Consider the following 27,898-nt stretch of genomic DNA (forward strand, 5'->3'; position numbering starts at 1 on the left):
AAAAGAGGATCATTCACTTTGGAACGAGGAAAAAAATATATATCCGTCTTCGGGTGCCCGAACCATTCGATATAATTCTGAAGAATATGATCCTACCAAGTCCACGAGAAAAAAAGTAACCGGTCAAACATGACGTTATCGTCGTACGTCACGTGATACCTCTCACCATGGCGGTAAAGACATCGTTACGATTTTTAGTGTTGACGGCGGAATGAAATTGAATGTGATGCCGATGTTTGTGAAACGCACGACGCGTGGAATCCTTGAAAAGAGCATGAGTAGTTTTGTTATCAGACGTCTCCGTGCACTCCTTAACGAGGGTTCCACGGTTGGCCCCGACTAGGCCTCACTATCACCATGAACAAGGCCCGAAGTGGTGCCAGTGACTTTCTCACCCGCTTTTTGTATTCACACGGCTCTTCCTTTGTACCACGGCGATCCCGTCTATAGTTTACACTTTAACTTTATACTTTAAGGTCCGAGTTTAAGTTCATGTCGGCTCTTCCAGCCTTCTCCTCGATTCCAGCGGTTGACGGTGTCGCTCTAACCCCTTCCCTTCTGGTCACCACCTGTTAGGAGCAGCGAAAAGTCTTACTTGAAGGACTCGAACCTGGAACGACCAGTATGATGCTTCGCTGTTATTTCAATCAATTCGGCAAAGTTACCAACAGTGCGGTGAGTGTGCGAGCTCTTCGGACGTGTGTACAAACATGTGGCACACTTTGATTTCGTGTCCTCAATTTCGTGTGGTCATCTATTTATTACGTACAAAAAATCGTGATGCTTTAGACCCCCACACCCCCCCCCCATCCTCCAAAACCTGCCACACATTTCCCTTTCTCATCTCTTATCCTCAACGTTGTATTGTCTTTCACTCTGACCATTCGCAGAGACATTCGTCGAGTCTCAATCTCGAGGAGGAGTTAAATGGTTGTGCAGTCAGTCACCCTCGGACAATCAGGTATAGGATAAAAGGGAAACGGGAGACAAAGCCATCGCACACAGGTGGATCGAGTGGCAGAAATGGAGGGCGAGGGTGGGTATGGAAGAAAGCACGAGGTGACTGAGGGCAGCACTTTCGAAAGACTGCAGGGAAATGCATGATCCAACATATATGCTTGGAGTCTGTTCAAAGGATGAGAGGATAGAGGGATGAAGGAATGGAAGTGAGTGCTCTGCATACAAGTCCGGAGACTGCGATGGTTCACGACCAATGTACACGGTTCGCCTTTTTTATTTTTTGACCTTCGAGGGGACGCCGCAGGCAAACTGGCGGGAATCGGGAAAAACGTAAACGATGAAAGTCGTCGTACTCGAAGAGCACTACTTGCATACCAACCTTCATTCGAAACAGTTGAAAATCCTAGGAGCTCGATGCCCAATTTATTGGGGGTTTTTTTTGACATTTTCTAAGTTCGTGACCTTGTGACCTTGACCTTGGGACGAAAATGAAAAATCGAGCTCCGTGGGGCTATGCAGGTGCCATTGCGCTAACCAAATACCGAAACTCCTGCCAGATTCGACAAACCCCCTCGGAGAAGATGTAACTTGAAACCGGCTACCCCCTAAAAACACGTTTTTTGGGCGTGGCTCCACCCATAATGGGCGCAGCATGCGCATTCTCAACAAAACACAACAAGATCATGGATAAACCTCCCACCCTAATTTTATCAAGATCAGATCAAAACCCATAGAGCAATGTTCGGGACAGACAGACAGACACACACCCATAACGAATATAGTGGTCACTAAAGCCTAAGTCACATTTGCTATACGGCGGCCGTACGCCCTCTGAATTGACAGAAACGTGCGGTGGCCGCAGAGTTTCTGCGGTGGCCTCAGGGTGGCCCCACGCCGTTTGGCTATATTTTACAGGCCGTAAGGTCGCCGTGGAATTATAACGCGGAGTTATAACTTTTTTTCATTTCTACATTCGCCGTAGCAATTCGACAAGCCGAAACAAAAGACCTGGTAAAAAAAAATAAAAAAAATTAACCCATTTGTTACCGCCCATCTGGCCGCACGTTCGCCTTGGGGCCCCCTGCGGTCGCCTTGCGGGCACATTGAGGCTACCTTGCGTCTGCCTTGAAAATTCTATGGCCACCGCAGGGCCCCCTTAAGGTCACCGTACGACATCAAATCGAAGACCGTACAGCAACCCCACGTTTTCGGTCTCCACAATTTCTAAGGCCTAAGTCACATTTGCTCTACGGCGATGATACGGCGGCCGTACGCCCTCTGAATTGACAGAAATGTGCAGCGGCCGCAGAGTTTCTGAGGTGGCCTCAGGGTGGCTCTACGCAGTATGGCTATATTTTACAGGCCATAAGGTCGCCGTGGAATTATAATGCGGAATTATAACTTTTTTCATTTCTATGTTCGCCGTAGCAATTGGACAAGACGAAAAAAAAAAACTGGTAAAAAAAAAAAAATTAACCTATTCGTTACCGTCCGTCTGGCCGCACGTTCGCCTTAGGGTCCCCCTGCGGTCCCACTGCGGTCGCATTGCGGGCACCTTGCGTCTGCCTTGAAAATTCTATGGCCGCCGCAGGAACGCCCAAAGCTCACCGTGCGACATCAAATCAAAGACCGTACGGCACACCCACGTTTTCGGTCTCCACAATTTCTAAATACGCCGTGCAGCTCCCTGAAAAATAAAAACATATGTGACTGCTACATTGTGTGACCGTGGACGTACTACGTTGTTGGATGTTGGATTGCTAGTGGCCGTAGATTTTGGAGACCCCGCGGCCGCCGTGGCAAATGTGACCGAGGCCTTACTGACTCGTGAACCAATAACCGGGGAGGGTGATCTGGAAGAACATGGACGGATTGCGGGAGGACGGATGAGAGGGCAGAAGGAGCGAGGCAAGTGAGTGGACTCTTCTGTTTTCTACCTCCTCACGTTTGCTCTCACAACGTGAGGGAATAGAAAACGGAAGAGTCCATCAATTTGACTGTGACGGGCAAGAAGCAGACTTTGGGGCTGTAAATCTTGCCGATAATATTCCAATAACGAACGAGAGCTGTGAATTCGATGGACTCCAGGGGGAATAAGATGGGAAGTTGCATTACGAGTCCAGAGTGGGGAGCCATATGCCGTTAAACATGGGATGAAGTAATGTAATGAGCTCTGATGGCTCAGAATGAACTCCAATCAAATCTTAGTGTGACAAATTATAGCTCACAGATCCAAGTCTAGGTTGGACAGCAAAGTCACAAAGTGAGAGTGTGGGACTTTCTCGCATCGAAAGGCTGGTTCCAGGGAGCTTTCCGACGACTTGTTTTATCCAGATCTGCGGAGATGGGTGCCGCGGCATCTTTGCTCCCAAAAGTGTCGTGCAATGGTCTGCTCAAGGTGGAGTCATTCACAAAATTGTACGGGGGGGGGGGGGTTATCCAAGAAACTCCCTGCCCCCCCCCCACCCCCGTCATGACCCTTACGTTGAATTTTTTGTTTTTTTCAATCTGCTCTGGAATTATGCTCTCAAACCGTTGTGTTTAATAAAGCTAAAGATTAGAAGGCCGATGATACTTTGTGAAGCAGGCGAAGTGTGTTTGTGCGTGCAGGTCATAATAGATGATGAAAGTGACTTGAAGTACCAAGGTTACGTTACCATGAGCTCTGTGGAAGAGGTGGATGAAATCATGAAAGCAGTACCACACACCCTGAACCAACAATCTGTCGACGTCCGACGTGCTGTCTCAATTGAGGTTCGGTGTTTCAATTTACGCAAAACACGTGTGTATGCGTTGGTCACTGCTTCTGTGTTCGGGCAATCAATGTTTCAAAAACTTAAATGTCCATTGTTAAAGATTCAGACTGCAGTGCTTGCTACATCACCTTGGTGCTAACTCGTTATATGACACACGTCCCCCATGTGATGTTTCTTCCACCACAAGTCCCCCATGTGATCGTATGATCCCACTCTGCGAGTCGTAATCTGATTGAGTGGTTTGGGTTTTTTGCTCTTGAAGAACTTCCCTTTGTGAAGAAATGTGTTTCGGGAATATTCCCAGAAGGATGCAGCGAATTCCAACAAAATGTGTGGAATTGCATGTTATGCTAGGTTCCCACTATCACGATGCGCGGCACGATTGAAATCGTGGACTAATCGTGGTGATCCTATCAGATCTTATCAGATCTTGAGGTCAGTCATGGCAATCGTGTTAATCGTGTTAGTCGTGCCAAATCCATCCATAACTCTTTGAGATATCCTGCTCACAAACAAACAAACAAACAAACAAAAACAGGGGTGAAAACGTAACTCTCTGTTCACCTTCGGCGATGGAGGTAATTAAGAAAGACAGATATTCTCCCTCTCTCCCTCTCTCCTCCTCTCCCTTTCTTCCTCTCTTTGTTTCTCCCACTCACACTCTATTCCTCCTTTTTTCTCTTCTTTCTCTTTCTTTTCACCAATTACGGGTCCAGTAGTAGGTATAAATGCGATTATAATTGAATTTTTAAGACACAGTGACAGGTAAGCAGCCAAGATGGTCTGCAAAGCATAGCCTATGAGTGTCGTCGTTCTCTGAAATATTAATCGGCATGAATATGCAATTATGCGGCACCAAAGGTGGACGGAGGTTATGTTTTCACCCCTGTCTGTCTGTCTGTCTGTCTGTCTGTCTGTCTGTGAGCAGGATGTCTCAAAACGTTATGGATGGATTCAGATGAAACTGATGGACAGGTTGGGTGTTTGACGAGGACAAATTCGTTAGATTTTAGTGAAGATCCAGATCTGGATACTGGAAATTTTTTAAGTGATTCTTCACCATTGAGATACGAGACCAAAAAAGATATATGGCATGGTATTTCAAAATGTTAATGGTTTATGACAAAACTAGGTGGATGAGTTGTGTAGGTGACAAGAACAAGGCAATTCGATTTTGGTTCAGGTCCGGATGCAGAACCTGCCGATCAGTGGCGATCTCGTTCTCCTGAATTTGTAGCTTTGAAGTGAAGCATGTAAAGATGAGTCCTGTTTGTTTATGAATGTGTTTTTCTGTTTCCCCTGGTTGTGTAGGATGTTGACAGTGTAACGAGGCTTTTTGTGGGGGGACTTTATAAGTACAATTCTGAGCCGGAGCTGCGGAGGTACTTTGATCGCTATGGAATCATCAAGAATATTGACATCCCTTTTGATTATGTCACAAGGAGACACCGTGGCTTCGCGTTCATCGAGTTTGAGGACAGCACTGTTGTGGACAAGATCGTGCGTACGTGATTCTCTCCATTGATTTCACCTTTCATCAATTTCAGACATACTTATTTTGATATTGAAGTCTTTGATTTCGTCCTTCCCTCACTTACAGAGTACAGCATCACCTTTTTGTAATGTAACCTTAATATTACTATTTTGTATGAATTGGCACACTATCATGGAGTATGCAATCCTGTGGTGTGAACATTAAGCTGGCTGTTTCTTTTGCCAATACTCACTATTGGACATTAGTTATACCATGGTATATTTATTTTGCCCCTCCCTCACCCCCTGGCCAATTTTTGGCTCACCTGGAACATAGTTCTGTGGAGCTTATGGGATGGCGCGTCCTTTGTCCGTCCACAAATACTTGCAACTTCTTCTCTGAAACTACACATGCGATTTTGATCATACTTTACCGGATACTTCGTCAACCTGAATGTACCAAAGTTTATTCACGGCATTAAAGAAATCGGGCCCTGAGTGGGAGTACGAAGGGTTTCCCCCCAAAATATGTATTTGCTTTCTTAAAAACGACACACACAATTTTGATGAAATTCACCCACCACCTTTACCACCCGTGATGTACTAAAGTTTGTTCACGACTTTAAGAAAAGGAATTGGGGTCTAAGGGGGTTTACGGGGAGGTTGCTCCCCAAAATATGCATTGCTTTCTTCTCAGAAACTACACACACAATTTCAATGAAACTTGACCACAACCTTCATCACCTGTGATGGACCGAAGCTTGTTCATGCTATTGAAAATAATCGGGGTCGATAGGCACTTACCGGGGGGGGGGTGGTTGCTCCCCACAATAGGTATAGTTGTTTGTAAAAACATTGCTTTATTGGTCGGTACATTTTGCTGATTCCGTCTCCATGTTGACTCGCTTCCTCCTCAGTATCATTATTCTACCAGGTGAGCGCCCAGGGGTATTGCCCCGATTTTTAGCTCACCTGGAACGTAGTCCGGGGAGCTTATGGGATGGCGCATCATCAGTCCATCTGTCCGTCTGTTTGTCCGTCCACAAACACCTGCAACTTCTTCTCTGAAACCACACACACGATTTGGATGAAATTTCATCCCAACCTTCAACACCCTGTATGTACTAAAGTTTGTTCACGGCATTAAAAAAAAATTGCGGTCTCAGGGGTGTGAGGGTGTATTTCCCCCCAACCCCCCCCCAAAAAGAATGTGCTTTCTGCTCCAAAACTACACACACAATTTTGATGAAACTTGATCACAACCTTCATCACCCGTGATGTACCGAAGTTTGTTCACGCTATATCAACTATCGGGGTCGAAGGGGATTTGCAGGGGTGGGGTGGGGTGGCCCCCAAAATAGGTATTTGCTATAATATTGGTTCATTGATACATTTTGCTGATTCCATCCCACTTTGACTTCCTCTTCAGTATCGTTATCCTACCAAGTAAGCGCCCAGGGGTGTTGCCTCTATTTTTCAAACTCTCTAAGACGGTGTGTGTAAGATTTTCCACCTTGACTATTGACACTTGCTGGTCAACAAAAACCATGGTCCAACAACGTTCCACAAAGTATATCTTGAACAGAAGATAATATATTCCACTGACATTCCCACTGCATTTGTCAAACTGCAACTAACCGCATTGTGATTGGTTAATGCGGTGGTGATCATTGTATTGGTGCTTGTGACAACTTTCAGGTTATGCTTCAGTTACAGGAGTAGTTTGATTGTGTTGTGTGGGTGCAGAGGAGAAAAGCCACATGATCGGTCCCAACAAGGTGGAGACCCAGAGAGCTATGGACCAACGATACACCGACATTGGTGAGTTGGGTGGCATTGCCTGGAGATAACTTCCTTATCCCTTTGAAGGATGTGGTTTTGAATATTTACTCACATGATTCAGATTTTTGTCATTCTTGGAATTGTCCATTTCCCTCCTCTCCTATCACGTCTTTTGTAGAACGTCCACGAAGAAGCCAGGACGATCCTCATTTCAGCAGGAACTTGGACAGAAATCGTCCCAGGGAGCAATGGGCAGAGCGTGGTCGGGAACCGAGGCAGCTGGAGAGGTTGAGTGGTATGATGCGTCGCGACGATGACAGGGGGGGCTCTGCGTACAGTCGAACACCGGTCGAGCGCGCATACAATAAGGCCTTGAATGAGATGGGGCGATACAGCCCGCATGATTCCCATTTCCGGCCCGAGAGGAGCTCGACCTCTCGTGGATCGTCCAGCTATGCACCCTATGGAGGTGAGCTTCTTCTTCCCACCCCCTTTTGCTTTTACATTTTTCATTCCATCATGCAAATAGTTTGCACACACTTATTCATATTTATTTGACCCTTTTTCCCTGTTTGTTTGTGTACTTGTGATTTTTTTTGTAAGTGTTCATGTTTCTCTTTCGTTTGTTTTCAAACAAATCAATGCTCATGTAAGAGCGAGCTACAGGATGAAAAGGCAACACATTAACAGCGGGGCCAAAATTGGACTTGAGCAAGGTGATGAATAAAAGGAAAAAGGAGAGTGAGAAAAACACACACACACACACACACACACACACGTGCGGAGAGAGAGATGCGCAAAGAGACCATGCGGGGAGAGAGGAGAGAGAGACAGAGGCCTCCATCGGTCAGTGGTAAACTGAGGACCTCAGGTCGCAGCCAGTGTTTTCTGTACCAGAAAAAGGACACAAAGAACTTCTGGAGCTTGGTGAAGCAATTCCGCTGGAGGATGCAACATGGAGAACCTGTGCCATAAGGCTGGTAGAAGCAACCAATGTGGTGATGACCAAGAACCTTCCACAATGTGACAGTTGTGTGATCAGACCTTTCCATTTTTGCAGTTTACCCTCAACAAACTCCAGTAGACCAGCCCAATTCTTTGCTGCTGTGGTATTATTACCTAAGAACATTCCAAGGTATTTCACGCCATCGTTGGCCGATGACAGTGTGGAGCAGGAACTCTTCGTGCCAAGTGACACAACGGACCGAGCCAAAGGGCACCCGTTTTATTCCAATTTACTTTGGCTGAAGAAGCCTTTTCAAATAATGATAAACAATAATGAACGACATTGATATCTTGCACAAATACACATACGTCATCGGCGTATGCCTGTACCTTGATGGGTCATTCAAGATGGAACAAACTAAACCCTGTTAGTCGACAGCGCAAAGAAACCAGTAGGGGTTTGATGAAGTGAGCAAAAAGTAACCCAGAAAGAGGACAACCTTGTCTAATTCCCTTGTTAACAGACAAAGGTGTAACAAGTTCATTGTTTATCTTAAGCACACTAGTAATATTATTTATCGTGTTTTAATATAAGAGATGAAGGTCGAACCAAGTCCAAACTGCTCGAGAACTTTAAAAAGGTACTGATGGTCAACACGGTCAAAGGCTTTCTCCTGATGAAGGAGAAGTTCAAAATCTTAAGGGTTTTACTTGCACAGTTCAAAGATGTCTTTCACAAGGGAGATGTCATAGATGGAACGTTTTGGGACACAGTCACATTGGTCTTTCTTCAACAACGAGGATAGGTGAGGAGTAAGTCGCGATGCCAGGGCTTTTGAGAACATCTTATAGTCCATATATAACAGGGAGATAGGACGCCAATTTTCAATACTCAGCATGTCTCCCTTTTTAGGGATGAGGGTAAGAAGAGCCCGTCAGCAACTCCGAGGTAGCTCTCCAAGCTGGCAGCTTGCGTTCAAAGTGTTAATCAGTTCTGGACCCAATAAGTGCCAAAACTTCTGATAAAATTCGGTTGTAAGTCCATTCAATCCAGGTGCTTTCCCAATGTAATGGCAAGGCCATGCAGGGCAGTGCCAAGTTCATCCAAGGTCATGGGTCTTTCCAGTTGGGAACGCCCATCTGCACACAACAGGCAGGCCTACGGAGATTGAGGCGACACTGACAGGATTTATTTATTCCATTGAATATATTTTTGAAAAATATTCCTTTGCGAAAAGTTTGATTGCTGATTGTGTAAATGTAATAGATGCGTCTACCAATCGCAGCTGAGAAAGCTGCTCGCTGGAAAGACGTTTCTCTAAGGAAAATAAGTACTGGGTTGGTACGTCTGCCTCATTCAGGTGTCGCACCCTCATCCGAACTAAGGCATCACGTGCATTCCTCTCGGTTATTTCCTTTAATAAGGACTGATTCTCAGTTAAGGTTTTTTGTATGTTACTATTATTTTGTCCGATGACCCGTTGGAGTTGTAAAATCTCTAACTGTAATAATTTTATTACTTCATGGTCAGCCCTTGTTTAGAAAAACTGATACTGTTGACAGAAACCTTTGACTTGGGTTTTTACTCAATTCCACCATATCAGCGGTCCATACAGGTGCTGAAAAGTGTGGGGGCCAGTACACACCCCTGACTAACTCCAGTAACAACTGGAAATAAGTCAGAGATGGTACCACCACATCTCACAGCACTCTCAGTACCAGAGTAGAGTTCAGACATCATATCGATCAGTTTTGGTGTCACCCCACGAAGGCCAAGAATCCTCCAGAAGTCATCCCGATTCACTGAATCAAACTTTTTACAGAGATCAACATAGGCTGCAGCAGCCCCTGCAGAAACTCTCGTCTGCGTTCATTGAGGCCCCGAAGAGCAAGGATATGGTCAATCGTTGACCTCTTTGGTGTAAAGCCTGACTGCTCCGGACACTGGTGCTCAAACAGATGGTGGCGAACTCTATCAATAATTATCCAAGTAAAGACCTTGCCCGGCACTGAGAGCAGTGTCACCCCTCAGTAGTTGTTGCAGTCTTGACGATCACCCTTCCCGTTCCAGAGAGGGACAACAAGGCCCCTCTTTAAGTCACTCGGGATGATGCCTGTGTTCCAGGCAGAATACAGAGCTGCATGCAACGACACGAGTGCAGCATTTCCACCAGCATTGAGAAGTTCAGCATGGATGCCACAGATCCCTGGAGCTTTACCCCATTTCAACCGATTTACTGCAGCCTGTTTTCGCAAATGAAGGTGGACCACAGTTTATTGGAGGGTCAGTAATAGGGATTGTAATACCGCTGACATTCAAGTGGACAGTTGGTGGATCAGCCTGGTACAGCTGCTCAAAATAACCGGCCCAGCGGGCCTTCACTTCGGACTTCTCTGACAAGAGCCTACCGCCCTCTGCTCTAACTGCAGTACGCCGAGGGGCAGGCTTGGACGAACGCAATGCGCAAATTCCCCTGTAAGCAGGACGACAATCACTCGACCACAGGTGATGCTCTGCCCCCTCACAGATTCCTCATACATAGGCCTCCTCGTCTACCCTTCGTGCACGTACAGTTTTACGCCTCAGCTCCCTGAACAGCTCAGCTCAGCTCTGTCATTCAGCCTGGCCCTGTGACTCTGGGCAATGGTATCCAGTGTCCCTTGAGAAACAAAATTCTTCTTCGCCCTTCGGGGAGTTCCAAGACATCCATCGGCAACATCAAGGACGGTGGTCTTGAAGGCACTCCACAACTCTTCAGGATCCCCCAAAGCACCCAGACCCCTCAAATCTCCACTCAGCCTGTTCACAAACTCCTCAGCTACCCTCTCATCCTTGAGCTTGCCAACATCCAGCCAACGTTGGGATGTTACCATCCTCCTGGATTGAAGCTGAAACTTAAGAGTTGCTACAACAAGCCGGTGGTCAGTAATGAGGAACTAAGCACTCCGGTAGACCCTGCAGTTCTGGATCATCCTCCAGCGACCATCAATGAGCACATGGTCAATCTCCTTTGCCACACCGCCAGCATTGGAATACCAAGTCCAGCGATGAGCCTGTGGGCGCTGAAATCATGAACCCGCCACCCTCGGTCCATGACTTCTTGCAAAGTCAAGGAACTTAGTGCTATTCTGGTTCACAATTCCAGACCCATGGGGACCAACACACGTCTCATAACCATCCCTATCGGTTCCAGTTGATGCATTGAAATCCCCCAAGACTAGATGGTATCTCGCCTGGGGCACTGATCAACCACAGACTCGAGCGTGGCATAGAATGTGTCCTTCACGGTGAGATCACTCGCCTCAGTTGGAGCATATACAGAGACCAGGGAAATGACACCCAAGGAGTGATGAATCCTTCGTCTCATAATACGCTCGTTGACCGGTGTTACCTCAATTATCATTGAAGTCAGCTTATCGGACACAGCGACAGCAACTCCTTCGGTATGATAACTATCAGTGACCAGACCAATAGGTGCAACCACCCACCATGATCTCGCCGCAATCCGGTCTCCGAACCTCAGAGAGTGCTGCAATACCGATGTCCAAACGCTTGAACTCAGGTGATCATCCTCTCTTAGGGAGATGACATTCCAGGCACCCACCCGAAGGGATTGCCTCAGGTTAACCCACCTTGCCCACCATCTGGTGGATGACACCTCAGCACCACTCCGACATACCCTCCCGCAATCTGGCCTGGGAAAGTTACCCCATGGTTTCCCTCCTATCATCAAAGATTGGGGTTCCCAAAGGCTTTGCCCCAATCCCATCATCTGGTGAGCTGTCCTGTGAAGGGAAGCTGCATAGGAGGTTCTCCCACGGAGTGGGTTTTCAGATTTTGTTTATGCTTTTGAAATGTTTTGCTGAATGAACGGCTTTACGGTGGCCGGAGTACAAATCCTGCCACCAACTTCCTAATGCATAGTAACCCAACTGTAGGAGAACGTCTGTGGACACAGTTGGGCACTCGATATGGATGGCTGTTGGCTCACAAAGAGCTCTTCCACACTTTGACAGGGTTTGTTCTTCATCCTGCTGGGTGTCCATATCATACACCCAACTCACCAATAAACTTGGTGGGGGAGACGGTTTAGTTGCTGACAACCTGACCATGGAACAGGTTAGTACAGGTTTACATGGTACCTGTGGCAAGTGAGATCTAATCTGACCTGACCTGACAATACGAAGATAACCACACGTTTGTTTCATTCGCGAGGCTACACAAACTTTGTCAATACCGATTATGTTTCTCGGAGCGATAAAGAGATCCTCGACGTTGACATAGTCTGGCGGAACGAAGACGACGCCATGTTTACGTATTTATGCTTCAAATGCCGCATAACAGGAATATGAAGTCATATTTAGGAAGGGGGAGGAGGGGTGATTGCTCTCGTGCAGTAATTAAATACAAGCCGATACAGGTTTTCAAAGGGATAAACACAGCTACAGTGAAGAAAAACGATCAGTTGAAGGGCCGGGATGGGCCGCCAACTAAAAGCTATCCACAATGAAGCTGTGGATTCTCTTTCTATCTCTGGGAAAAAGTAAGCAAAGAGAAAACGGGGGAAAGGGGAGAGGAGGAGGAGGAAGAGGAGGAGGGGGGTGGAGCTGAACCGAAAAGGCAAACAGCGAAATAGCAAGGACAGATGGGTGGGGTGGGGTGACAACGACGCGAGGGAAGGCCGAAGCGCTCGGTCGAACGAAGAGGGGAGGGTGGGGGCACAGAAAACGATGCGTAGAAGAAACAGAAGGGAAAAAAGGTGAAAAGTGATAGAAAGGGGAAAGACGGGGCAGATCACAGCTCACCAAGACCACACAGCCGCCATGACACTCCACTCGACTCACAAACAGCCAGCAGGGGGCGAGAGAGACATTTGACATTTTGTTCCTCTATTTCCAGGAATAATTGTGCATAACAATCAGAAACCAAAGACAAACATTGTACAAAGTTAAAATGAGGAAAGAGGTAATACATAAAAACAAGACAAAATCATAAATTAATTACGAGGTCCATCTCAAAAGTAACGGGATTGACTTCACAGAAATTTTATTTCAACAAATATATTGAAATCACAGCTTGTACCCTTCAAAGTAGTTTCCCTCCAGTCTCACACACACATGTCCATCCTCTTCTTCCACGCTTCGATGCACCCCCGGAAGGCTTATTCTAGAATCATCCAGAGCTCCGTCGTCACGGCCCTTTTGATGGCCTCCACATCAGGAAATTGGGTCCCCTTAATCGGGTCCCCCCCTTGAGCTTGGGGAATAGGAAAAAATCACAAGGGGCCAAGTCTGGCGAATACGGGGATTGCTCCAGAGTTGGCATGTTCCTCTCCACCAAAAACTGTCGGATGCTCGGGGCACTGTGAGCAGGGGCGTTGTCATGGTGGAGTACCCAGGCGTTGTTCTCCCACAGATCCCTCCTCTTGTCCTGGACTGATCTCATGCGGCTCCGGAGGATCTCCTTGTACACATATTGATTCACTGTTTGAACCTGTGGTGGAAACTCGAAGTGGACGATGCCCTTGATGTCAAAAAAACGCGATGAGCATCACCTTGACCTTCGACTTCTACATCCTTGCTTTCTTTGGTCTTGGTGATGCCGGACTTTTCCACTGATGACTCTGCCGTTTGGTCTCGGGATCGTATTCGAATATCCAAGATTCATCGCCAGTAATGACTCTCCCGAGCAGGTCTGGATAGTCCTCGAGGCACTCGATTATGACTTGACAGACAGTGACTCTTTGCTGTTTCTGGTCCTCGGACAACAGCGTGGGGACCATCTTTGCACACACCTTGCGCATTTCAAGATCTTCAGTGATGATGCTCCAGACAGTGTCCTTGTTGATGGAAAGTTCCTCAGCAATCATCCGCACCGTGACTCGACGATCTGCGCGTACCATCTGCTTCACATGCTCGATGTTATCCTCCGTTCTGCTTGTTGAAGGTCTTCAAGACCGTGGTTCGTCTTCAACCTCCTCTCTTCCCTCTTTGAACCTCTTGTGCCATTCAAATGCATGTGTACGTGGCATCATTTCTTCCCCGTAGACTTGCTGCAGCATTGCGAATGGTTCGGACGATGTTTTGCCAAGCTTGGCAAGAAACTTCAGATTGGCTCTTTGCTCATGACACATAGCGCGATGACTCAGACGAGACAACGTGTAAAGCATGACCTGTAAAAAATCATACAATGAGCGCAGTCAACCATCAACAGTCATATATATTGCTGGAATGTTGTGAAAGACTGTGACGCAACCCGTTCATTCAAGTTGTGGAAGTGGAGCACACAGCAGGCTCAGTCCTGTTACTTTTAGGCGGACCTCGCATGAAGACTCCATCAACAAGTTTACATAATGATTCCTTCACACACCACTTCTGTTAAAAAACGTAAAATCACTGAGTTGAAATTCAAAGTGCAAATGTGATGTGACGAAAGCTTTAAAAAGATGAACTACATCATCATCAGGATTGTCGGTATTTTGCATTTTACGCTTCCTTGACAGGTCTATAGTGAGTTTAGCCTCGGAAGACAAATAATTTGCTTAAAGACGCTCACTTTTGCATCGGTAAGAGATACTAAAACCGAAGCTGCAAACACAATGTGTAAAAACAAGGCCTAGCCCTCGGAGTACATGTGATAAAATCATAAAAGGGGAGGGGGGGCGGCGCAACCTTAGGCACTCAATAAAAATGTGAAAAATGTTTTTAATAGCACCACAGAAACGACACAATTCCATGTTACTAGAACATATGTGATAAGACAAAACATTACAGGGTAAAATTTCATGCGCCAGCCACCACTGCAAGTCTCCAGAGTGCTTGGCAATGGGTGCCTTATACATAACAAGCCATTGAATTGCAGTGGAAGGAGTAACCCAGAGTATCCTCTTCCAGTGTGATTGTGGTTCTGCAGGTTTCTCAGGAACAAGGGCTTTGACACACAAAAAATAAAATACATTTTTCCATCGAGTTAAAATGGATAAAATCTTGAAAGTGAAGTAAAATAAAAGTGCTGGAAATGGGTGTTGGAGTGAAAGAGTCCATTTTAACCCGGACTGCTTGAAAAAGCGTAGAATTACAGAGAAAATTCTTCCTATGACTCGAATGGACCTAATTCCAGTGGCCACAGCGACCTCGGAAGCTGGCTTCCACTTATAAGGAAAAGGAGTTCTAAAATGTTTAACCTTGGTGTATCCAGCATCAATACAATTTTTCATAAAATTGCGATCACCATCAACCCCTTTAAAAATAGGGTTTCAAAGAATTGGCTCGTTTAAAAACATTTTGAGAGAGTTGCTACCGTCATCATGGCGGATAGTGACTACCTGCCATGCCTCCAGCATGCTTCTGTAGAACAGGGGTACTGATGTGATATCAACTTTCTTGGTGTCAATGAGAAAGAGATCCTGATCATAGCCGAGTTTCCCTGCCTGTTGAAGCAAGCAGTGAGCGAAGGCTTTCCAATAAACATTGTTGTATAGCAGCTTGCACAACGAAAGGAGGTGAAAAGCCATCACTTTGCTGGTAATGGCAAACAGCCCCTGTCCTCCTTCGGCAATAGGCAGGCTCAGCACACCGGGCCGGAGCCAGTGCTTTCCCCCCAAAATAAGTCAATAAAAATGGATTGTAGTTTTTAGGTCATCTCTACCGAGATGACCTAATAAAGCCGGACCAAATGTCCGTCCGTACGTCCGTCAATTTTTCTTTCCGATCTTGATGAAACTTAGTATGTGGGTAGAGGTCGATGAGTGTTACACAACGATATAACTTTTGTCCGGGTTTAAGGTCAGGGTCAAGGTCACGGGGTCACGTAAGTTATAAAAATCGCCATTTTCAAAACTTATCTAGTCTGCCATTCTACAAGATATTTGGCAACTGTTTATTGATTATGATAGTAAAAAAATATTATCTTGTATCTAACCTGACAGATTTTTGAATTTCCTTCCCGTTTGATTATCACGTGATCTCGAAGATGGCCAAAAACGCCGATGCGATTCGCAAAGAAGGAAGGAAGGAGAAATGAAATATAAATATAAAACACATTTTTAGCCTTTTATGTTTATACATTTTCCGCCGAAGGTGCAAAAGTTTCAAAACCCGAAATGTAAACGTCGGCATTTATTTTCAAAATATAATTTCGTGCGCGCGCGCCAAAATGCCGAATCATCTTTAACCAAACTGCACAGTTTGAGCTGCGCAGTAGAACTGCGCAGTAGTCTTCGGTCATAACTGAACATTGAGAACTTGTGGTATTATAGAGATGACCGTCACCCCCACACGGGGGTATTTTTTTAAGAATCAGATCTGGGGGTTGAAGTGCCATAAATATATGCCAAAGCATTGACGCCGCAGGGTTATTATTAACAAGGGTTCGCTCCCGATATGAGATTTGACTAAGTCGTCCCTTCCATTTTAGTAACCGTCTCTCAGTTTCATTTATCAAAAATTCCCAGTTTTTTTAAACGAAATTTTGAGTGCCAAGGAAGATGCCGAGATGAAAAAATTCCATCCCATGCCCATTCAAGTTACTTGGGCAGGGTCGGAGGGGTGGCGCCATTTTGTGGACCAAGATAGAGAGCTTTGCTCTTTTTCCAGTTTACTTTGGTGGAGCTTGCCATACTGAATTCATGGACACAGTGGACCAAGGCAGAGACATCCGCATCTGAATGGATAACCGCACAAAGATCATCTGCATCGGCAATTACTTTAACTGGGTTCACCATTGGTTGCGGTAGAAAACCATGAAGATGTACCCGCAACCGAATGAGCAAAGGCTCAATTGCTAGGGAATAGAGAAGGCCGGATAAAGGGCAGCCTTGACAAATACCTCTACTAGCTGGGAAAGGCTGACATAAAATATTGTTAACTTTGAGTAAACTAAAAATGCTCTTATACAGGAGCTGTATGTAAGAGATTAAAGTTCGCCCAAAAGCAAACCCTCGTAAAACAGAAAAAAAAGATAGAGGTGATCGACAGTCAAAGGCTTTTTCCTGGTCTAGAAAAACCAAACAAACATTTTTTGCCTCAAGAGTGCAGATATCAATCATGTCTCGCACAATAAAAATACTGTCGTGTATTGTTCTTTTTGGAACACAGGAAGATTGATCAGGATGTATAATTTTCCCAATCACGGGACTGAGCCGGTTGGTAAGAACCTTTGAGAATATTTTATTATCTGTGCAAAGCAATGATATAGGACGCCAGTTGCACGGTTGCTGAAAGTCACCTATTTGGGGGACAAGGGCAAGTACAGCCCTGCGACAGCTTTATGGCAACAGACTCGATCGTAGACCGTCACTCAGAGCTTCAAGTAACTCAGGTCCCAGAAGGTCCCAAAAGGTTTTGTAAAGTTCTACAGGCATTCCTTCCAGACCAGAAGCTTTGCCTTTTGGTAGAGTATGTAGGGCAGCCTGAAGTTCCTCCAAAGTTATTTCCTTGTCTAGTTGTAGATGTGTGGATTCTGATAAGGTGGGTAGGGAAGAAGTCAGGGATTCCATAATCTCATTATCAGTGCTCTTGGCTTGGTAGAGTTCAGAGAAGTAATCCTTGAGTGAAACTCTGATGTCTTTTTGGCAGTGTGTTATTCTTCCTTCCTTCCTTCGTCTTTAGTGAGGCTATCTGCTGCCTTGTTTTTTACCGAACTTCCAGTCCGAAGAAGAACTTGGAGGAAGTGTCCAAGTGATACAGATTTTCCATTCAGAGATGGATCAGAGAGCTCCCCTGGCCTGCTTTGCACAGAGTCCAGCAAGAAGGGCTTTTTTCTTTGTAAGCAAAAAGTTGGTCCTTTCGGTATTAGAGGCTGAGAGGTTGGATTGCAAAGATAGTATTTCTCTGGCAACCAGGGATTTAAGGGCAGAGTCATGTCGAGTTTGATAAGCTAATTGCTGGCAGAAGGATCTTATCTGTGCTTTGGCGTTGTCCCACCATTGCACAAGATGGGGAAAGGAGGGTTTACGTTGGAGTAAAGTTCTCCAAAAAACACAAAAGGCGACAAGGAACAAATGATCCTCTAGGAGGCTTACATTAAAGGTCCAGTAGGCAGCACCTCGGTTACGAATTGGTAAGTGAATACAAAGTATGACCATATGATGGTCTGAGAAGCCACTCGGGACAATACCAGTGTGGGTCACAATATTGAAAAAAAATCATTATCAATATAAAAACGGTCTAACCTTGCGAGGGACAGACAGCCATCTAAACACCGATACCACGTATATTGTCGTGTGGATGGATTACAAGTTATCCAAATGTCAATGAGGGAGAAGGTTGTCAAAGTCCAAGTCAGAGGCTTAATGCTCGCTGGGTGAGGCTCTTTCCCAGTGCGATCAATGGTAGAATCCATCGTGTAGTTAAAATCCCCTCCTAAACAAACAAATCCATTAAAATCTAAGTGTGTGGGGGATGTTTCTATCTGTGTGAAAAAACAAGTTTGATCCGTACTGTCACTGGGTGCATTTGACATTCAGTATTGTGTGTTCAAAACCATTAAGAGTAAAGGTGAGTGAGATTAAATATCCTTTAATAATTTCATTAAAATTAACAATGGGATTACAGAGAGAGTGATGTAAATAGATGGCTACCCCAGCTCTGGGACACTCGAAGCTGCTGAAGAACCACCTTCCTTTCATCATTCTCTTCCATTCACTTATACAGGAGGAGCTACATCTGGTTTCCTGTAAGAGTAAAAATTCAATGTGGTTCTTCAATACAAGCTCCTTAACTTCAGCTTTGCGAAAATCCGAACATCCTCCATTAATGTTTAAACTAGCTACCGAGAAAGCCACAGTGTGGAATTTTTAAAAAGTCATTGGTCAATTGGCTGGGTTATGGATGCAATAGTTTCCTTGCTTTCAAAACCCATTTCTTGAGACGAAACATTTGTGGCTCAGTCATGCCAAACTGCTCAGACTGAAGGAGCAGCCGCTTTGCAGGGGTGATCAAACTGTGCAGGTCTGGAAAGGAATCTTGAATTTTAACATGTCTCTTACGGAAGGTGTGCTGTAAAAATTTTATGATCTCCTGGGGGGGGGGGCACAGTCGGAACACCCTCCGGTTCCAGAAATAAGCCTGGATCATTCCAGACTTTGGTACTATCACCGGAAGCAAGCGGCGAGGCCCCATCAGAATCATAGTCTGATTGGTGATCCAAACTTGAACCATGCACCATAGGTGGAGCAGGCATTTCCATTTCTGCTGGGAGGGAGAAAGCTCTTACCGAAGCAGAACATACACGCTCCACTTCCCTAATGTCCGGAGTTGGCTGGAACCCAGATGTCTCAGACACTACGCTTTTGGTAGAGAGAGGGACCAACATAGGTTCACTTTCAATGTCCATGACATCAGCAACCACTGAGGTGGTCACAACTACTTATTGGGGCACAACACCGCCCTCTTGTTCATGCTCGTGCTCATCCTGTTACATGATCAGAAGCACTGTCAACATCCACCAGAGCTAGAACAGCAAATTTGTTTTCCGTTTCCAAAGCAGCGAGCGAGCTGGTTGTATCTACATGAGAGCCGTGTAGTTTGCTCGACGGCGCTAGCTTTTTAGGAACGCTCACCATTACATCATGACCGTTGACGTTGGGACGCTTGTTTCTTCGGGAGTGAACGGTGACAAAACCCTTGTCAGGTCAGGTCAGGTATGGGAGCATGTGCCAGAGCAGTGCGCCGCTGCTTCCACTTTTCGCCGGTACTCCAGGGGCCTCCATCTGGCCATCCCCCAGGCAGATGCCAGGCCCATCCCCATCTCCTTGAGATGCCGATCAACCATGAGACACGTGGTCGGCCCATTGGCCTCCTCCACTCACGAGACTCCCTCGCTGAGAGAATTTGGTGAGCAGGATCAGCGTCAGGAAAACAAGCCACATGTCCATACAGCCGCAGCTGATGCTCACGGACTATGCAGGTAACAAATCTAATTTGAGTCTCTCTCAGCAACCTCTCGTTGGACTCAAAGTCCAGCCAGCGATAGCCAAGGATTCACCGAAAAGACCTGGTACCAAAGGAATTAAGTCTCCGTCTCAGATCCTTGGTCAGAGTCCAAGTCTCGCATCCATAGTGCAACACTGGAAGCACCAAGGACCTGAAGACTCGGACTTTCATCCTCCCACATAGGTACCGGCAGCGCCACACCCCATTATCCAGTGAATCCATGACTCCCCAGGCCTGACCCAGACGTCTATTGATCTCTGACTCACAGCCAGCAGAGATATGAATAGCACTGCTAAGGTAAATAAATCTCTCCACGACCTCAACATCCTCACCACAAACAGGCACAAACAGGACAGCAGCATCCAAGATGTCATTGAAAGCCTGGATCTTAGTTTTGACCCAGGAAACTCATAATCCCAGTGGCTCAGACTCCTCATTCAGCACCTCGAGGGCCCCCAAAAGGATATCTAAAGTCTCCGCAAAGATGACTGCATCATCTGTGAAATCAAGGTCCGAGATCTTGACATTCCCAAACGATGCACCGCAGCTTGATCTCTCCGACATCCTCCCTAGAATCCAGTCCAAACAAGTGCTGAAAAATGTGGAGGCCAGTACACACCCCTGACGAACTCCAATAACAACTGGAAATAAGTCGGAGATGGTACCACCACATCTCACAGCACTCTCAGTACGAGAGTAGAGTTCAGATATCAGATCGATCAGTTTTGGTAGCACCCCAAAACACCAAGATCCCTCCAGAGTGCATCCCAATTCACTGAATGGAACGCTTTACAGAGATCAACATAAGCTGCAAGCAGCCCCTGCCGAAACTCTCGTCTGCATTCGGTGAGGACCCAAAGAGCAAGGATACAATCAATCGTTGACCTATTTGGTGTAAAGCCTGACTGCTCTGGACGCTGGTGCTCAAGCAGATGGTGGCGAACCCTATCAAGAATTATCCGAGCAAAGACCTTGCCCAGCACTGAGAGCAGCGCACCCTTCGGTAGTTGTTGCAGTCTTGGCGATCACCCTTCCCTTTCCATTGAGGGACAACAAGGTGCCTCTTCCAGTCAGTTAGGATTTACTGTGTGCGCTCTCTTTCTCTCCTGTCTCAACGAAGAAAGGAAACGCAGGGGAAAGCTTCACAAACACTTACAAGGACACAAGGGGAGCGAAAAGGGGATAGGAAAAACACCAACACGACACAGTACTCACAGCTTCGCTCACAGAGCCGCCATGATGCCACACCCACGCAGAACTCACCAACAACCGAGAGAGAGAGAGAGAGAGAGACATATAGACATATATGCATGCTTCATTTGGCAATGGAACAAGCCCTTTTAGTGGGGCAACTTAGCATAACAATTGTGCATTTTGTGAGGAAAGCACCAAATTTGGCACACAAGTAGCCGAACATATTATGAACAGATTTGGAAATTGGGCCATCTCAAATTCAGCCGCTGATGGCTGTAGCAGCCATTTTTCAAAATGGCCGCCAGTGGTTACTATAATTTCACTCTAACATTGGTTTGAGCATTTATTAAAAGCTGAATTAAGAAAAACATAACCTGCAGCCACCTCAAGTTTAAAGATATCCGCCATTTTGCAAGATGGCTGCTAATTATTTATTGTACCGGACGACTATCTCACTCATAGAAATTGGTTGTTGAGAATGGTGGCAAACGAATCAAGGGCTGTGTCTGATTGATATGAATAACAACATCGCTTATGTAAAGTCAGTGGTTGTTGTCCATGGTTGCAAACGAATCATGGGCTGCGTCTCATTCATATGAATACCGACATCTCACTCATAGAAATTTATCGAGGGATGTCTGATTTAAATGTTCTGAATCAGTGACACAGTCTGCTCTGTTAATATTCTCTCAATTTTGTGAGCACTCTCCCTCACACACACACACACACACACACACACACACACACACACACACACACACACACACACACACACACACACACACACACACACACACACACACACACACACACACACACACACATAGCTGTGCATTCAAGTGCGGCCTTTTTGCACTTGCAACGCTTCAGACAGCTCTTCTTGCACTTGCACGATACGAGCTGATAACAGGTGTGGGCTGCTTTGGGTAGCTTCGTCCAGTGTGGCTCGTACACCCCATCATCATTCTTGACCCAGCCCCAGCTGGATGGAGGAGGCAGCTCTGGCGTTGGTAGCAGTGTTTGACCCCACACATGGCCTCCTTGGTAGGCCGCCCTCTTCACATGCTCCTCCAGAGCTGCCTTGGTTGGTGGGATCAGCTGCACGTTGTTCTTCTTCGCAAATAATTTCTTCCGGTCCTTGTCAATGTCGTTGCACATGCTGGTTCTGTCATAGAGCAATATGACGAACCTCTCGATGGTGTGCGTGACATCGTCTGGTATGCCACTTGGTGCAGAGGATAGCTTCAGCAGTGCGTCTGTAAGTTCTGACAGAACGGTCCAGATTGTCCATGCAGTCTTCTTACCATGTCCAGCAAAGCTAGATACAGTGTCACACCCAGTCAGAGCATGAAACATTGGGAGTGCTTGTGCCTTCTCTGGTCCTAGGCCAGCTGCTATTTCGTGGGCTGCCAGGTACCGAAAACTCTTCCCAGTGCCAAATGCTAGCCACAGTTCATCTTCTGGTTGCAGTCCCTGGGCCACTGACACAGCCAACACCACAACATCGGTGTCAACTGTCTTCATCAGTATCTTGTGGTGACCATGGTTGGCTGCATGGGATGCATGCAACAACATTCAACTGTCAGCTTCTTTGTGGCTGCATGGGGTGAGCAAGGTCAGGTCGAGCAGTGGTGCTTTGCTCAGGACTGCCTCTCCATCAGTGATAACCAGCTGCTTGTCATCCTGGTCAAACCACCTGAAGATAGCTTCTGATAAGAACTTGAACAGCTCGGTCTTGTTGGTGTCCACTCGGAGAAAGTTCTGCCAGTTTCCAGGTATAACTGCTGCTCCAATCACGCGTCTACGCACTCCTTTTCCACGCTTTGATCTTGCACTGCCTTTCAGTGAATCGGCAACGTTGCGGTCCTAGACCAGGTCCAGGCGTGACACAGTCTGAAGCTTTGTTGACAGGTACGGTATGAAGACATCCTGGGCATAGTCATCAAAGTTCTTGGCTACCACAGGCTTCAGCATCTGGACAATGACTGCCCCATCAAGAACTAGGCTGGTGGTATCAGGAGCATCTGATTAGGCATTGGAGAACTCTTCAAAGCATTTGAGGAGATCACTCTTTGTACCTAGACGGAGACTTTCTCCATCGGAGAAAGCTGGAGGACACGCTTGATTCTCATGACGAAAGAACTTTTCAAGGTTTCCATCCCTCGTCTGGCAACCGATGTAGAGCCTTGAGAAAAGTGCCACGTCGTTCCTGAGAGAGGCCAGCTGCTGTTTCCCTTTGCTCACACTTCTCGGGGTGGAAGTGCTAAACACCTTCAGCTTGTTCCGACGAATTACATCATCAATTGGCTTGGTCCTTTCCACCAGGCATTCTCTGGTGAAAGCCTGGAACTGCTCTTGGCCAATCTTCTTCACATTCCTGACATTCTCAACTGCAGCAGGACCTGCAATTTCCTTTGTGTCAAGGACAACCAGATCCATGCTCTCTTCCTCAAAGGGGTTGCCAAGCTCTTCTATGACGCTGACAAGGGCACGGACATCCTTGGCGAAAGAGGTTTGCACACTTGGTGTCTCGTCGTGATGCCGTGTGTCCTCTCGCTTCCCCCAGTGTTGACGGCCATCTTGGAACTCTTCTATGGCACTTGGGTTATCAGTGAGGCTGACTGCTTCACCATCTCCTTTGATGCATGCGTTGTTCTCTTCATGTGCCTGGTCGATTGGGATCGAAGAGAACACGTTCTTCGTCTTCTGTACAGTGAAGTTGCCAGCCATAAATTCTCTACAAGTGTAAGCTGGCAACTCAACTGTGCACGATTCCCGGGTCAATATGCACGCACACCACTTCTACTACCATGTGCCAAGTCAATAGTGCTATGAATGTTTATCATTGGTTTTCATTCAGAATCTGTGTCTTAATAAGACTAATTAGTCCACTTTAACTTTTTTTTTTTCTCAACCATATCAAATTGTTACTTTCTTTGACCATTATTGGACCTTTATTAGTAAATAAACTTTCACTATCAACCTGCATTCCTCTCCAGTAAAGCAGATATGTGTCATAACAGTAACCACTGGCGGCCATTTTGAAAAATAGCTGCCACGCTTCAGCGGCTGAATTTGAGAAGGCCCAATATCCAAATCTGTTCATAATGTGATAGGCTACTAGTCTGCCAAATTTGGTGCTTTCCTCACAAAATGCACAATTGTTATGCTATATTTAGCTAAGTTGCCCCACTATTTAGGTTGTTTTTAGTTTTGATTTTCAAAGAATGAGCTGGAACAACGGAGAATTCCCAGTCCATCTATGGCTGGCTTTGGAGACCAGCTTGGTATATAAAGTCGGTTCAAGGAGATATCATGGTGAGGCCTACTGAGTTCAATAGACAACAACTCTTGCAGTGTTTACCACTGGAAAGAAAATCTCTCTGTAATTGCCATCATCTTCTCGCTTCTGGTGTTGTTTATAGCACCATATGGAACAATAGATACTCTGCTTTTACCTTTTGGGTAACAACACACACAGGTATGGTATAAATAATTTCGTTAATGAATGTGGAGTAAAAGTAATTGTCCTTTTTATTTATTTACAGAGATTGAGGGAGGATCGGGGAGTTCGCTGTGAAAATAATGAGGGCGCGTGCATGCGGTGTTGTTGTTTGCTTGCGTCCATCCCCTTTTCAATACCTGTTTTTGAATATCTTTTCATTCTCCCTTTTTTCTTGATCCCACTTCCATCTCTACCCCACCACTCCCCCCATTTTTCTCGCCCTTACATTCTCCATAGACTTGGGGCACATGGAGGAACGGGGTGGCTGGAGGAGCAAAGATCTCACGAGGAGAGATTTGTTGGAACGATCTCCTTATTATTCTCGGTCTTATCATTCCGAACTTGACAAACTTTACGAGGAGCGAGACTACTGGTGGGTTGAACATCAAGAGGAGAAACAGAAGTCTGCTTGGAGACACTTTCAGCTCATCGGTGGGAACAAAGATGGAGAACAGAAAGTCCGCTGTTGTCAATGCAAAGCAAAACTCACAGTGTCGGGGAACGACTCCACCGTGGTAGTGAATCACCTGGAGATTAAGCACCCTGGCACATTAACTGGTGTGTGCACGGATCGGTGTGCTCTTCGCTCACTTCATCGCACATTAACCGTTACACTTTTACCGTACATTGTTGAATTACTCATCGATTCATCCCTTCCTTGCTTCATTTTCATTCTTTACTGTAAGTTTATTTGTGTGAAAACTTCCTGCTCTTTCTGAAGCCTTTTGATTTACTAAAAGTCTTCCCAAGTTTTCTTTTGTTTTCATTTTCCTTTTTCTTTTTTTTTTCCTCCTTATTTTAATTATTTTCTCCTAGCAGATTTACTCGGCGTTGCGTGGGAATAGAAACGTGAATAACACTTTGTAGCCGAACAAAATTTGAAACTTGTAATACCCTCTGTCACCACCACCAGGTGGCACGACACGGTATACATTTACTTCGAGAATTTACACCCTGACCCCTTCCCCCCCCCCACCCCTCACATAAGGCCACGTCCACGTAGCGTATGTTACCCCCCACATACAAAGTTGTATTTGTACCCTGAGTATGGAGTTTGTAGCTTCAAAAATGTGGCCGTGCATAGAACACATACAAAGAGAGAGAGAGACACAGACAGACAGATACACACAGAGAGTGCGAGAGATTGAGATTTATTTTGCTTTTTATAGGTATCGATTTATCTTTTTTGTTTTTTCTCTTTTCTGTTTGCTCATAACTCATTCTTATTCCTCCTTGTAATACATCGATCCCTTCAATATCCACTCATACTCTTTGGGATGATGACCCCTTCCTGTGCTTTTCCTCTGTTCTTTCCCATTGTGTTGATTGCTTTGCAATCCATGCATCAGTAGTCTTTGGTGTCTGAGTGGGCATCAGTTTTGTTTGTTTTAAGGATGGTTTAGTTGAGCCATATCTCGTCCATGAGTCACCATCTATACTTTTTCAACATGTTGAACTGTCATTGAAAGTTGATTTTGTCCTTTTAAAAATAAAGTTGTAGATTTTAATGTCACACATTGACACTTCCCCCTACCCCTCCTGACATTGACTCCTCCCCCGACCACTCTTGTTTTTCTTCCTCAGGAGGTAACAGCTACCAGACCGTGAAGAGTGACAGCACTTATGTCAGGCCTCCCTGGTACTGAAATGTTTGCGATGTAATTGTGCAATATGAATTGCTTGTTGCTTATCCTACAAGATTCGTAGAATATCTGTTTGCTCCTTTGGTATCTTGTTTCTACTTGTGCAGAATACATCTTTGGCACTGCCTCAAGGGCTTTCCGTAAACTTTCCAATGATTATTTCAAATGGAAGGAAAGGAGGAATTGTAGTTCTGTGTTGGGTGTGCTCGAGGAACGTCTTGCTCTTGTAAGTTGTGTCGATGACGAAGGGTTTATTTTGTTTTTTGTTCTTTTTCTGTACTTCTCTTCAAAATGGTGTTGTTTCCCTTTGTGTTTGAGATACAATGGAACCACTTGTTCTTTTAACGGTGGTTTTTATTTGAAATCCCAGTGCTTTGATCTTCTGCTTATCTCTACGTTTTTTTAGGATAAATTGTCTTCTCTTTTCATTTTTTTTTTTTCTCAAACACATTTCTGTTGCAGTAACAAAAATATATTTGTTATTTTCTGTTCTGTTAGGTTCCATTTTCATGGCTATTAAAATTTGTTACTTTTTCTCTACTGATACTGTTTGTAAATGTGAGATATGCTTCCTTTCGACCTTGTTGCATCACAACATTAAATCACGTCTCTTTTCTGATAAATGTGAGTTTATCTGAAAACGAAAAAGGTGGTTTGAAAGTTTATTTTGATTTCCTCAAGGTGTGCTTTCCAAGAAATATAGTGAGTAGGGTGCAAGTATTTGAGGGACAAGAAGGTTCTGTTGTGGTGCTTTATATGTCAAACATTTTAAACTCCACCCCCACCCCCATCCCAAACCCACCACGACCCCCAACCCCATTCAATTCAGCTGCATTTCCTTTACAATCCATTCCCATGTTCTAATGCCTTTCTCTCCTGCCACTGCTTTGTTCGGCATTTTAGAGATATCAATTTGGAGTTTATTTATTTATTGACAAAGGATGCTTGATTACCAATGGTAATACTACTGAGTAATCCATTTGGTGAAAAAAAAATGAACAAAAACGTTTGAGCAGGTACCTTGGTCATTGAACACTAATATAATTTGTGGAATGGATGTCCAGTCCAATGTGACAGGAAACAAAATAGGTCAGCTTTGTGAATGTTGGAGGCATTTGGATGAGGGATGTGATGTCTGAAGCCTCAGTATAGATGGGTGATGTTTGTAAGAGGGTCTTATTCCAAGATAATGTGTGGTCTGTGTTTGTGCATTCCTTTCGCAAAAACCACATTCACCCATCACCACCACCAACCACCCCCCAAAAAAAGATTTCAATCTGGAAGCACGCTCGGTAGAGCGCATACCTCCGCCACGTAATGCCTGATCCATGAGAACATATCGCACCCAATACATTTTTGAACAAGAAAAAGAGCAATCAGAGATTGCAAAACCTCGCCAGGACTTCTTTAGAGTGGTTTATTTTTATAGGTTTTAGGGTAAACACAATATGGCTGCCAAACCATGTGACCAATGACATCATATGTGCGAACCTTTTGTTCCTCATGGAGAGGCGGTCATACGTGTAAAGTTTCGCCTCTATCTGTTCAGCCACTTCAGAGAAGATTTTTGAAGGTTTAAAAAAACAAAAAAATTCGCTGCTAAATCACGTGACCGATGACGTCATGATTTTTTTTTCCCTGTGGACCATTTTATCCCGAGATGACCGTCAAAAATTTTCATACTGGTTGCATGTGGCATTCTACAT

At 45.4% G+C, this 27,898-nt stretch overlaps 1 protein-coding gene and 1 pseudogene across 1 annotated transcript; one reads left to right on the plus strand and one right to left on the minus strand.

The window, feature by feature from the left end:
• On the plus strand, nt 1-26,840 carry LOC147014885 (uncharacterized). Its single transcript, XM_085853302.1, has 8 exons — nt 1-173; nt 577-675; nt 3,571-3,714; nt 5,028-5,220; nt 6,936-7,010; nt 7,150-7,440; nt 24,787-25,107; nt 26,134-26,840. Exons 1-8 carry the CDS (start codon nt 168-170, stop codon nt 26,193-26,195), a joined length of 1,191 nt encoding a protein of 396 aa, XP_085709428.1. The 5' UTR covers nt 1-167; the 3' UTR covers nt 26,196-26,840.
• LOC147014886 (uncharacterized) lies at nt 19,325-23,018 on the minus strand (annotated as a pseudogene).
• Nucleotides 26,841-27,898: the final 1,058 nt, after the last annotated feature.

This window comes from Eptatretus burgeri, chromosome 13, assembly GCF_056783735.1.
Source record: "Eptatretus burgeri isolate ZD-2024b chromosome 13, Ebu_testis_v1, whole genome shotgun sequence".
Taxonomy (NCBI): domain Eukaryota; kingdom Metazoa; phylum Chordata; class Myxini; order Myxiniformes; family Myxinidae; genus Eptatretus; species Eptatretus burgeri.

Coding starts and splice junctions, on each gene's coding strand:
- LOC147014885 (XM_085853302.1), top strand. Junction 7,011..7,149: donor CCAACGATACACCGACATTG/GTGAGTTGGGTG, acceptor CGTCTTTTGTAG/AACGTCCACGAAGAAGCCAG. Junction 25,108..26,133: donor GCACCCTGGCACATTAACTG/GTGTGTGCACGG, acceptor TTTCTTCCTCAG/GAGGTAACAGCTACCAGACC.